Source organism: Lonchura striata, chromosome 36 (genome assembly GCF_050655825.1).
Source record: "Lonchura striata isolate lonStrDom1 chromosome 36, ASM5065582v1, whole genome shotgun sequence".
NCBI lineage: Eukaryota > Metazoa > Chordata > Aves > Passeriformes > Estrildidae > Lonchura > Lonchura striata.
In genome coordinates this window covers 6449646-6462510 of record NC_140738.1, presented here as the reverse complement: position 1 = coordinate 6462510, position 12865 = coordinate 6449646, and the positions used below count along the sequence as shown (strand labels likewise).

The 12865-nt window shown below is 52.2% G+C and overlaps 1 protein-coding gene across 1 annotated transcript in view; it reads left to right on the top strand.

Annotated features, from left to right (window-relative positions):
- The first annotated feature begins 5420 nt into the window (after positions 1 to 5420).
- Positions 5421 to 12865, top strand: part of LOC146764077 (uncharacterized) — an 86267-nt gene continuing 78822 nt past the window's right edge. The window contains exon 1 of the mRNA XM_085565442.1: positions 5421 to 5781. Within this exon, the coding sequence (XP_085421568.1) occupies positions 5421 to 5781 (361 nt within the window). The remainder of the gene's footprint in view (positions 5782 to 12865) is intronic.

Genomic DNA, 12865 nt, shown 5'->3' with positions numbered 1-12865 from the left:
GGCCCGGCCCTACAGAAACCTGCCTGTGTGCAGGGCCCTGGCTGGGGCAGGCTCTGTGTGCAGCTGGGCAAGGGCAGCTCAGGAGAGCCCTGCTGGGCCCTGCAGAGGTGATGCTGCTGCTGCCCAGGGCTGAGGAGTGCCTGAAGGCCCTTTGGGAGGCTCCCAGCAGAAACACTGACCAGCCAAAGTCACAGTTCTGGAGTCTCTGTACATGTTCAAACATTCCTTTGATGATTCTGTGTGTTCCTGTTCTGCTCAGAATGTTCTGTGATTCTGGGATTACAATTCCTGTTCTGCTTCTCTCATCCCCCTGTTGTCTATAATCAAAAGAGAAAAAAAAGAACCCTTGCAACAGTGTTAGATCAGTGAAGTTAAAACCAGACCTTTATAGGAAGCTTCCAGGTGTCCCAGTGGGGATGGGGCACACCCAGCCCCTGATTTCAACAATTTGTTAATGTTGATTATTTAGGATATTTAACAGGAACATCCAATGGGAGATTCAGTACCCAGTTACACACCAGACAGGAATCTGCGAAGGAGGGCTAAAGCCTCCTGTGCAATGGAGAAGGTAAAAGGTAAACCCCCTCCCTCTGAATTACTAGGAGTTTTAAATCAAAAGGCTCTCAGGAAAAGATATGGGAATGGGAGTAACAATTCTTTACTAGGAGAAAACTAGACAACAATTTAAAAGGCAAATGCAATCGGTACAAACAAAACCAGTGAAAAAGTCCAGAACCTGAGGATTCGGGGTGCCAGTAGCAGTCCTGCTGGGATAATTGCTCCCCTTGCAGTGGTTGATGAACTGCAGCTGCAGTGGTGATCTTTAGAAGGGTATAGTTTTCCTCTGAAGATCTGGTGGCAGTGGGGCCGGTCTTCCTCTGCGCCGGGGTTGCCTCCGAGCTCCGCCGCTGCCGCCTCCCCGGCTGTTTCGCTGCGAGATCCCGCGAAGAAGAGAGAGAGAGCCGCTTCTCTGGGAATCCCACGAAGAGAGAGAGCGAGCTGCTTCTCTCGGAGTTCCGCCCAGAGAGCTGCCTCCTCTCCCCAAAAAGCTACCCCCTTTAAACAATAATAGAGTGCTTGGCTTCCCCCTCTGGGTGGGACCCCTCACGGTGTTACATTTACCAGCCCGGCAGTGAGTCAGTCAATAGTGTATAAACAAACCATTGCCTCTACGGGGCAAAACATTGTCTTTGGGAGAGATAACAAAACCTGCCCAACCTTTCAACAGATGGCAAATAGAATACAAGCTTATCTTACAACCCAGGACAGGACACAACCGAGAAAGTGTCCCCAGGCCCCAGGCAGAGCAGAGAACTGGAGGCACTGATGCCAGGTGGAGACAAAGAGAAGCCAAGTCTTGGTGCCCTGGGGCACAGCAGGGTCTGTGCCACCAAGGGCTGTGAGGAGACACCTTGTCCTGAGGCCCTGGGGCCTCCTGGCACAGCCCCAGCCAGGCTGGGCACTGTCAGCCCCTGGTCCTGCCCTCAGCATCCCCCCCATGCCCACATCCCAGTGGCCTCAAGGATCTGCTGGAAGGAGTCCCTGGGGAGCCTTGGTCAGGAATGGCCCTGGGGGCTCCTTCATGCTCCCAGGGACTGCAGGTTTTTCAAAGGATTTTGGCTTTTCCTTTTGCCTTGGAGTCTCTCTTAGGTTTCTGCAATCGTGGCCTCCAATTACCTGCTGTAATTAGTCCCTGGAGAGGCTTTGTCAGGAACAACACTCATTAATGCTTCAAGGTACTTCAGTTCTTTTAAGGTACTTGGTGTTTCCCTTTTGATACAGACTCTCTGGGAGGTTTGTGCAATCATGGCCCCAATAATCTGCTTTAAGGAGTCCCTTGAGAGCTTGGCACTGACACTCAGAGGAGCTCTTTAATGCTTTGAGATACTTAACTTTTGTAAGCTACTTTGGAATTTTCATTTCCAGACTGAGAAGTTTTTGTGCCATCCTGGCCTCCAGTTCTCTCCTCCAAGGAGTCCATGAGGAGCTCGTGTTGGGGATGGACCTAAGTAAGTCCCATTAGTACCTCGTGACACTTTGGGTTTTTCCTCTTGATTTTAACTTCGGGAAGGTTTTTTGCAATCTCCTCTCAGGCCCTGAGGTTCCAAGGCTCAGCTCCAAGTGCACCACGGGGCTCATTAGTACCAAGCAAGTCCTGACAAACCATGCTTCTGCCTTGATTTGCCACTGTTGTAATGCAGTTCATCATGAACATTCCTTTACTGGTTTTGCTTCACCAATTTGAGATTTCTTGGCTAATGCATCTACTAGTGTAGTGGGTTCAGTGTTGGCTAATTATCAGTGCACACACTAGAATATACTTACTCAATTCCTGCTGTGAGGTAGGATTAGGAGAAAGGCAAAGGTCAAACTTTTAGAGTAAAAAGAAAAGTTTACTAACAGTAAATAAAAGAAGGAGCATTAAGGACCAGAACAAACCTTTCAGAACACTTCCTCTCTCCTGACAACCTGAAAATGTAAAGAGAAAAAAACAAATATTTTCAGTCAGTTTACCATCTCTAGAATTGTCTTTCTTCTGTTCACTTAGGGAGAGAAGTTCCTCTTGTTTATGTTATGGAGGCATCTCCACAAGAATACAGTTATCGCATGACTTTTAGCTTCCACAAATAGCAGCTGCTCAGAAAAATCTGCAATTGTGAAGTCCCTCCAATTTTCTCACAGCCTTTCTCACAGCTGTGTTTATGGGCCATGTCAGTTTATGGGGTATTAGTTTAAAGAAGAGCTGTTAAAAGCAAAAGTTCTCTCCTTCTATTTCTAAAATCATCTTCATCTCTGGGAACAGAGGTCTTCTTCTCTCCCTGAGGGCACAGGGTCCCATCACTCTTCTCTCTGTCTCTGTCTCTGTTCAAACTTCTCATGGGATCACAGCTACTGCAACATTTGCTCACTTTAGCATGGAGGCCTTTGCTGAAACAAGTCATCTCCTCATAATTTTCAATGCCTTATAGGCAAAAAGAGAGTGTGATGTATCAATGACATCCTTCTCCACAGCTTTAGCAGATGATTTCAGCCCCAAGATCAAGGCATCTCCTCATCCCTCCCACCTGGGACTCAACTTCCTCTTCCCTGCCCTCGGTGTGCTCATGTTGCTCCTCTGTGTGCCTGCCCTGTGTCCTTTTCTCTCACTGAAGGGAGGATGGCAGCACTGGAAGAGTCAATATCTCCCCTCGGCCTGCAGATGGTTCCATGAGCCCGGCTGGGATTGGTGGCCTATTCTAATTTTGGCCATGGACCCTGGACATGAGGACCAGTTCTTTTCCATAGGAATGAAGGAACAGAGACCCACTATTTTATGGGCAGATGAGAGGTCACCACAAGAGGACAAGGCCAGCCAGAGCTGCCAGATTTTGTTCTAAGAGAGACCCTTGAATATCAGAAATTATTTTGGCAGAATGTCAGTTTTGGGAATGGGCATCTGAAAAGACAGATGTTTCTTTTCCATACAAAGGAGACCACAGAGACCCATTGCTCCAGGAGCTGATGAGAGGCAGCCCTTGGCATCCCAACATCAGCCAGACCTGTCAGGTGGCCCCTGGCAGGCCAAGCCAGCCAGACCTGGTCCATGTTCCCTCTCTTCCATGGGGTCCCACAGTGTCCCAATGGTCCCTGGCTTCCAGGAGGCCCTGAGGTGTCACAACGCCCCCTTGGTGACACCAGGCCCTGAAGGGTCGGAATGGTCTCCATGGTTCCATCAGGCCCCACAGAGTCATAATGGTCTCTGGGTCCATGAAGCCCCGCGGTGTCACCATGGCCCCTTGGTTCCATGGGCTCCAGTGGTGCCACAATGATCCCCTTGGTTCCATGAGGTGCCCACAGTGTCACAGTGATCTCCATGGGAAGGAAAGAACCGAGCCCCAGTGTGGCAGGGGCAGCCACCAGAGGCCAAGGCCAGCCAGACTTGATGGTACTGGCAGATTTTGCCTGGGAGCAACCCTTGGATATTGGGGACTTTAGAGGCAGAATCCCAATTTCACACATGGACATCCGGAGGAGAAGGAGGGATCTTTTCCATAAGAAGGAAAGGACAGAACATTAGTGTTTGAGGGGCAGATAAATGGCGGCCACCAGAGGCCAAAGGCAGCCAGACCTCTCTGTCCTGGTAACTTTTGTCTGAAAACAACCCTTGGATATAGGGAATCTGGGAGGTAGAATCCCAGTTTCTACCATTTTTCCATACATAAGGATGGGGGGTTTTTTTTATAAGAAGGAAAGCACAGAAGCAAAGTGTTTCTAGGGAGGGGAGGGGAGGGGAGGGGAGGGGAGGGGAGGGGAGGGGAGGGGGAGGGGGAGGGAGAGGGAGAGGGAGAGGGAGAGGGAGAGGGAGAGGGAGAGGGAGAGGGAGAGGGAGAGGGAGAGGGAGAGGGAGAGGGAGAGGGAGAGGGAGAGGGAGAGGGAGAGGGAGAGGGAGAGGGAGAGGGAGAGGGAGAGGGAGAGGGAGAGGGAGAGGGAGAGGGAGAGGGAGAGGGAGAGGGAGAGGGAGAGGGAGAGGGAGAGGGAGAGGGAGAGGGAGAGGGAGAGGGAGAGGGAGAGGAGAGGAGAGGAGAGGAGAGGAGAGGAGAGGAGAGGAGAGGAGAGGAGAGGAGAGGAGAGGAGAGGAGAGGAGAGGAGAGGAGAGGAGAGGAGAGGAGAGGAGAGGAGAGGAGAGGAGAGGAGAGGAGAGAGGAATGGCTCCTCTGAGGATAAGCCAGCCAGACCTGTTTCTCCTGGAAGCTCCTGTCATGGAGTAATCCATGAATATATGGCATTTGGAATGAAGAATCTCAGTTTTTACCATGGACACCTTGAGAAGAAAGAAGGTTCTTGTATTCCATCCAAAACAGGATTTTCCATTCCCAGACTTTGGCTGGATGGAGGAGGAGGCTGCGAGGAAGATGCCCTGGGACACCGAGGCAGGTGAGGAGGAAGTCAGTGCCCCTTTCCCCCTCTCTCCTGCTCCATCTCCCAGCCCAGCCTGGCCCCCAGCTGCAGGACAGCCCCGCTGCCAGTGCCCTCCTGCTGGGGACACACTGGGGGGATCTGCTTGCCCTTCCCTCTGGCACAGAGGCAAATCCCATCCTCTCCTTGTCCTTCTTCCCCCAGAGCAGGAGCTGAGGATGGAGACCAGGAAGGACAAATCCCTGCAGCAGAACCTCATGGAAGAAGTGATTTTGAGCAACTCCACAGTGCAGGAATCCAACAGGGAGGAAAATCCTTGGAGATCTCACAGGAGGAGGGGCTGCAAGCCCAGCCCAGGATGCTCTGAGGAGGAAAGACCCACTCTGGGCCAGGAAGGTGGACAGAGCTTCAGCCAGAGCTCGGAGCTGGTGGTCCCTGAGAAGCTTCCAGATGGGGAGAAGCCCTACAAGTGTGGGGAGTGTGGGAAGAGCTTCAGGCAGAGCAACAATCTGAAATTACACCAGATGATCCACACCCGGGAATGGCCCTACGAGTGTGGGGAGTGTGGGAAGGGATTCAGCTGCAAATCCCACCTTGTCAGGCACTTACACATCCACACTGGGGAGAGGCCCTACAAGTGTGGGGAGTGTGGGAAGGGATTCAGCTCCAGCTCTCACCTTGTCAGACTCCAATGCAGCCACACCGGGGAATGGCTCTATGAGTGTGGGGAATGTGGGAAGGGCTTCAGCTGGAGCTCCGACCTCATCATCCACCAATGCATCCACCCTGGGGACAGGCCCTACGAGTGTCCTGAGTGTCAGAAGAGGTTTCACAGCAGCTCCGGTCTCCTCAGACACCAGCGGATTCACACAGATGAGAGGCCTTTCCGCTGCCCTGACTGCAGGAACTCTTCAAGCAAAACTCCCACCTCATCAGGCACCAGCGCATCCACACTGGGGAGAGGCCCTACATGTGCCCCACCTGTGGGAAGACGTATCACAGCAGCTCAAATCTCCTCCTGCATGAACGGATTCACACCGAGGAGAGGCGCTTCCTCTGCCCCGACTGTGGCAAGGGCTTCAAGCACAACTGCAACCTTGTCAGGCACCAGCGCATCCACACTGGGGAGAGGCCATACAGGTGTCCCCAGTGTGGGAAGAGCTTCACCCGGAGCTCTCACTTGACCAAACACCAATGGAGCCACCAGTAAGGGAAATCCTGAAAGTTCCCCAGCTGCACGAAGAGCTTTGTGCACTGCTCCAGCTTCATCCCCCATTGGAGGAGACCCTGTTGGGAAGAGCCCTGGTGATCCATGTTCCCTGTGATCCATGCTGGGAAGACACCTGTCCCTTTTCCTGCCCCTGCCAGTGACCTTATGTGGGATTGAAGGACATGAGGGTCTGGCCATGGCCCTGTCACTACATTCACTCCCACCTCAGGTCATTGCCAGGGGCAGGAAAGGGACTCTGTCTTTCCCTGAGGAGAAGGGTGTCCTTTCCATGCAGGAGGAAACACGTGGCCAGGAATATACAAGTGATGGTGATGTAGTTTTCCCTGTAACTAGTTTTTCTTATCCCTTCTGTTGTCAATATTTTTTCTGTTCCTGTTTGTTCTTCATCTTGTTGCTGTTCCCAGTAAATTGTTCTTATTCCAGCCTGGAATCTTTGCCTTTTGTGCATGGTAAGTGGGAGGGCAACAAATGGCAGGGCGGTTTTAGCAGGAGCAGGAAATTGAGGAATCCCATTCCTGAACCCCGACCTGTGGAAACCGAGCATCCCAGCTGGTGCCAGCCCTGGTGGCCATGGCAGCAGCCTTGGGAGCGGGTCCCTGGCTGGGGCTGAGGGAACCTCTTCACTCTGGTGCCCAGGGACAGGAGTGGAGGGAGCGGCTGCAGCTGAGTCGGGGCAGGCTGAGGTTGGATCTCAGGAAAAGGTTTTTGCCCAGAGGCTGCTGGGGCACTGCCCAGGCTCCCCAGGGAAGGGTCACAGCTCCAGGGCTCTCTGAGCTCCAGCAGCGTTTGGACAGCGCTGCCAGGCCCAGGCTGGCAGTGTTGGGGTGTCCTGTGCAGGGCCAGCAGTTGGACTCGAGGATCCTGATGGGTCCCTCCCAGCTCAGCCAATTCTGTGGTTCTGGGATCCATGACCCTGGGAATGGGAGTGCCAATGGTTGCCATGGCAACGGGCTCCAGGCCTGAGCTGGTGTCCATGGCAACCACCCCTGGCATGGGGTCTCCATGGAGCTGCCCAGGGACTGACCATAGCAACAGGGGCTGGGGATGGTTGCCATGGAAACTGACCATAGCAACAGGGGCTGGGGATGGTTGCCATGGAAACTGACCATAGCAACAGGGGCTGGGGATGGTTTCCATGGGAACTGACCATAGCAACAGGGTTTCCTGGTGATGGTTGCCTTCTAAGGATGAGATTTGTCACAGGCCCTCAGAGGGGTTCCATGGGGACTTTCCAAGAGTCTCCAGGCTGTTCAAGAGCTGGAATGTCACACACAGAGACAGGGGCTCCATGGAGCCCTCCCAAGGGTTTCTGGGATGGCAAAGAGCCGTGTGGTCAGAGGCAGTCACAGCCATTCCATGGTGACATCCCAGGGCACCTTGGGCTGCAAAGGCACTGATCTGTCACAGGCACTCACGGGGGCTCCACAGTGACATCCCAGGAGTCCCCAGGCTGCCAAAGAGCCAGGATGTCACACACACTCCTGTCATGTGCAGTGGGAGCTTCAGGCAAAAGCTTTATTTCATTATTGGAGAAACTCCTGCTGAGTCATGAGATGGAAAAATGACACCCAACAGCCACCATGGATCCTCAAACCCCTGCAGGGCCTCCAGACTTCTAAAATTCCTTTTAAGAGAAGAGACTGGGAGTGACTGGATCCACACCCAGCCCCAGAATTTTTCAAAGGTTTATGTATAAATGATTGGACAGGTAGAATTGAACAATTTGTCAATACAATTTTTCATACAGGATTAATGATGGAATACCAGATATATTTATATAAATACAATCTGATAATGACTAGACAGTAAGCTCTTAACCAGAGTTATTTACTCCCCAGTCCAGAATCTATAACAATTATAGGATATTCTTCTCTAGGAAGCAATTTTGAAGTCAGCAGGGCCTTGCTGGAGTGGTTTGAGCCCATTGCAGGCAGAGCCTCCTGCTCCAGCAGGAACTGCCTTTCCTGTGCCAGGAGCAGGGCAGGTCCCGCTGCAGGAACAGCCCCAGGCCAGCCCCAGCACAGGTAAGGCCTCGGGCACAGGGGCAGAGTGCCGTGCTGGGAGCTGTGCCAGGGACAGCCGAGGCACCAAAGGCACCTTGGCAGCAGCAGCTGCTTGCAGGGCATGGCCAGAAGCCTCCCTTGGCACCCGGCCTGGTGGCCAGCGCTGCAGAGCTGCTGCCTCAGGGCTCATTTCTGGCTGGGCTCTGAAAAGCCACTTCTGCTCCAGGAGCCTGACTGGGAAGCCATTGGCCCAGCACCTTGGGGACAAGATATTATCAACAAAAATCTTCATTCCAGCAGAGACAAGGCAGGGGCAGAGGAAAGGGGAGAGCCAGGCCCAGGGGACAGGGCTGCCATGGTGATGGCTGTGAGGTCACTGCCCTGCAGCAGCCTGGCTGCCCTCAGCAGACATTCTGGCCAGAAGTGTTGTGAGGGCACCCAGCACATCCAAGAACCCACACAACAGGAATTCCATCCTTGGGGAGGGGAGGGGATTTCACTGGGTCAGGTTGCACACACTCCCTGATTTTTGAGCATTCCTGGGATGGGAAATCCACTTCTCTGGAAAAACATTTGCCATTTTGTGCCACTCTCATCACTGTAAAATATTTCCTCCTTCTAACAAATTTAAATCCACTCTCATTCAGTTTAGAGATATTTACCATTGTTCTGTCACTGCTAGACTTGGGAGAAAATAACTTTGATAACTATTTTTCCATTTTCACAGACCTTGGGGAGGACCCAAATATCTCCCAAGATGGGGTTTGAAGGCTTCATCACATAACGAGCACGTAGAGGCTGCAGGCTCTGGGCTCAGTTGTGTGCAGACTGAGGACAGAACAGGAGTAGCCTGGGAAGGATTGAAGGGTGGTTCCACAGATGCTGGAGTTTTATTTCATTGTATAAAACAGCCAGAAAAGAAATAATGGCACCAAAGGTGTAGAGTGCCCCTGCCCAATGAGGTGGGAATTTTACCCAGACACAGCATCTGGCGAGAGCGTGACTTAAAGAAGTTTCCACCCCTCTACGCTGTGGGGTGTGCCCCTGAAAGCCTGGGAAAAGACACTCTACCCTATCTGATCAAATGAGGAATGGCCCCAGAATGTTCTTCTTTTTCTGTACCCTTATTGGCTTAAATTGTGCTGCAATGTCCCCAGTGTAGTTTTTTCCATTGATTGTCCTCCTCAATCCACCCCTTTGCAGTCTCCTGCTCCTCTTAATATTGGACTTTGATCCTAAACTCCACCCCACCCTGTAACATAAAAGTCTTGACCCTACCACCTCGTTTCTTGTGTATGTCCCTGGGAAAATGAAGAATCCTCAGTTTTCTAAAGCAAGACCTGTCCTGTTGCCTTCCTTTCCCTGTTGGTCATTGGTGTCTGCCTGAGGTCTGAGACTCTGGGGCCTGGGGCAGTTGTTGCGCCCTTTGCAGCGGCGGAACACAACAGTGCTTTCCTCCCTATGGAAAAAAGAACCGTCCTTATCTATGCAGAAATTGTGGGAATTGGGCTTCCAACTCCCAAATTCCCTATATCCAAGGGTTGCTTTCAGACAAAAGCTACCAGGAAAGAGAGGTCTGGTTGCCCTTGGCCTCTGATGTCTGCCTTTCATCTGCCCCTCAAACGCTGGTGTTCCGTGCTTTCCTTCCTATGGAAAGAACCATCCTCCTCCAAGTGTCCATGTCTAAAATTGGGATTCCACCTATAAAATTCCCTATATTCAAGGGTTGCTCCCAGCCAAAATCTGCCAGTACCATCAAGTCTGGCTGGCCTTGGCCTCTGGTGGCTGCCCCTGCCACACTGGGGCTCAGTTCTTTCCTTCCCATGGAGATCACTGTGACACTGTGGGCACCTCATGGAATCAAGGGGATCATTGTGGCACCACTGGAGCCCATGGAACCAAGGGGCCATGGTGACACCGCGGGGCATCATGGACCCAGAGACCATTATGACTCTGTGGGGCCTGATGGAACCATGGAGACCATTCCGACCCTTCAGGGCCCCGTGTCACCAATAGGACATTGTGACACCTCAGGGCTACCTGGAAGCAAGGGACCATTGGGACACTGTGGGGCCCCATGGAAGCAAGGGAACATGGACCAGGTCTGGCTGGCTTGGCCTGCCAGGGGCCACCTGACAGGTCTGGCTGATCTTGGGATGCCAAAGGCTGCCTCTCATCAGCTCTGGGAGTACTGGCGCTCCGTGCTTTTCTTGCTTTGGAAAAGAACTGTCCCTCTCTTAACATACCCATTGTCAAAATTGGTAATCTCCATAAAAAATTTCCTATATGCAAGTGTATCTTGCAGAAAAAAATCTCCCAGTTCTGGCTGGCCATGTCCTCTGGTGATCATCTCTCATCCACCCAGGGAAACACTAGGGCTCTGTTCCTTTATTCCTATGGAAAAGAACTGGTCTTCATCTCCAGGAACCATGGCCAAAATTAGAATTTGCCTCCCAAATTCCATATATCCAAGGAGTGCTCCCAGACAAAAGTAGCCAGGACAGAGAGGTCTGGCTGGCTCTGTCCTCTGGTAATTTTCTTAGACCATGAGCTGAATATTTTCATTTCAAAACACCTTGGAGAGGGCCCACAGATCTCCCAAGGAGGGGTTCTGAGGCCTCGGGCACATGGCCACTACATATGGACAAAGGAGCTCTGTGCTCTGTGCTGCTGTGGTGGTTTTGCATCACAGAAGTGCTGTCCTGAGAGAAGCTGCTAGCAGTTTCCTGTGTGTCTGACAAAAACCAATCAGTAATTAGCTTTGAGAGCTGACAGTCTGTTAAAGCACTAAGGAAGCTGCAGACGCCTCTGTGCAGACACAAGTTAGAGATGAGAAAGCCTGGCTGGGTCTCTCTCCCTTGTGGCCCCACAGAGGTGCCGAGGCCGCCCCAGCCCCGTCTTGGCCGTGGGGCCGGGCGGCTCCTGCCGTGGGGCCGGGCCCCTTCCCAGGGAGCCGCCAGGCGCCATCGGCTGCCGGGCAGGGCAGGGGAGGCCGCGGGGCCGAGGCCGGGCCGTGGCTGCGGGTGCTGACATCTGGCCCTGCCGAGCCCTGCCCCGCCGCCAGCCCGGGCCCGGCCAGGATCCGCCGGGCCCCAGGAGCAGCCCCGGGCCGGGCCGGCTCGGCCAAGGCTCTGCCGCCCTTGGGCTTCGCCCGCAGCCGGCGGGCAGGGCAGGAGAAGCCATCGGCCCCGGCCGTGCTGCTGCTGGGCTCTGGCCTGGCTGCTGAGATCCTGGCCCTGCCCCAGCGCGGCCCAGCCTGACACAGCCCCAGCGCAGCCGCTGCAGAAACCTCCATGGCAAAACAGCTCCGGCCGCAAGCACCGAGCCCGGCCGGGCTCACGGAACCATCTGCAGCCCCGGGAGATATTGACTCTGCCAGTGCTGCCATCCTCCCTCCAGTGAGAGAAAAGGACACAGGGCAGGCACACAGAGGAGCAACATGGACACACCGAGGGCAGGGAAGAGGAAGTTGAGTCCCAGATGGGAGGGATGAGGAGTTGCCTTGATCTTGGGGCTGGAATACTCTGGTTAAGCTATGGAGAAGGATGTCATTGATACATCAGACTCTTTTTCTCTATAAGGCATTGAAAAGTATGGGGAGATGACTTGTTTCAGCAAAGGCCTCGGTGCTAAAGTAAGTAAATCTTGCAGTAGCTGTGATCCCCAATGAAAGGTTTGAACAGAGAAAGGGAGAAAAGTGATGAGACCCTGTGCCTTCAGGGAGAGAAGAAGACCTCTGTTCCCAGAGATGAAGATGATTTCAGAAAGAGATGAAGGGAACCTTTGCTCTTAAACAGCTCATCTCAAAACTAATACCCCGTAACTTGGCATGGCCCATAAGCACAGCTGTGGGAAAAGGTGGGAAAATATGCGAGGGAGTTCACAATTGCATATTTCTCCAGGCAGCTGCTATTTGTGGAAATGAAAAGCCATGAGATAACTATTTTCCTGTGGAGAAGTCTCCATAACATTAACAAGAGGTACTTCTCTCCTGATGTGAACTGAAGAAAGATTAGAATATTGTAGAGGTGGTAAACTGACTGAAAATGTCAGGTTTTGCCTCTACATTGCCAGGTTTTATGGAGAGGGGAAGTTTTATGAAAATTTTGTTCAGATTCTTATTACTCTTTCATTTAGTTTCTCTTAACAAACTTTTCTTGACACTCTTTTAAAGTTTTGAGCCCACTTTGCCTTTCTCCTAATCCTATCTCACAGCAGGAAATTAGTAAGTAGATTCTAGTGAGTGCATTGGTAATTAGCCAACACTGAACCCACCACACTAATTGATGCATTGGCCAAGAAATCTCAAATTGGTGAACCAAAAGCACTACAGAAACTTCCTGATGAACTGCACTAGAGCAGGGAGAAACTGAGGCAGACCCATGGTTTGTCAGGACTTGCTTGCTCCTAATGAGCCCTATGGTGCATTTGGAGCTGAGACTTGGAACCTCAGGGCCTGAGAGGAAATTGCACAAACCTTTCCAGGAGTCAAAGTCAGAGGAAAACCCCAAAGTGGTTGGAGTCTAAAGCATTAATGGGACCCACAAAGGTCCATCTATACCACAGGCTCTTCATGGAGTCCTTGGAGAAGAGAACTGGAGGCCAGGATAGCACAAAAACCTCTCATAGACTGAAAATGGCACAAAGAAATCTCAATGTGGAAAGGAAAATCCAAAGTACCTTACAAAAGTTAAGAATCTCAAAGTATTCATGAGCCCCACTGAGTGTCAGTACA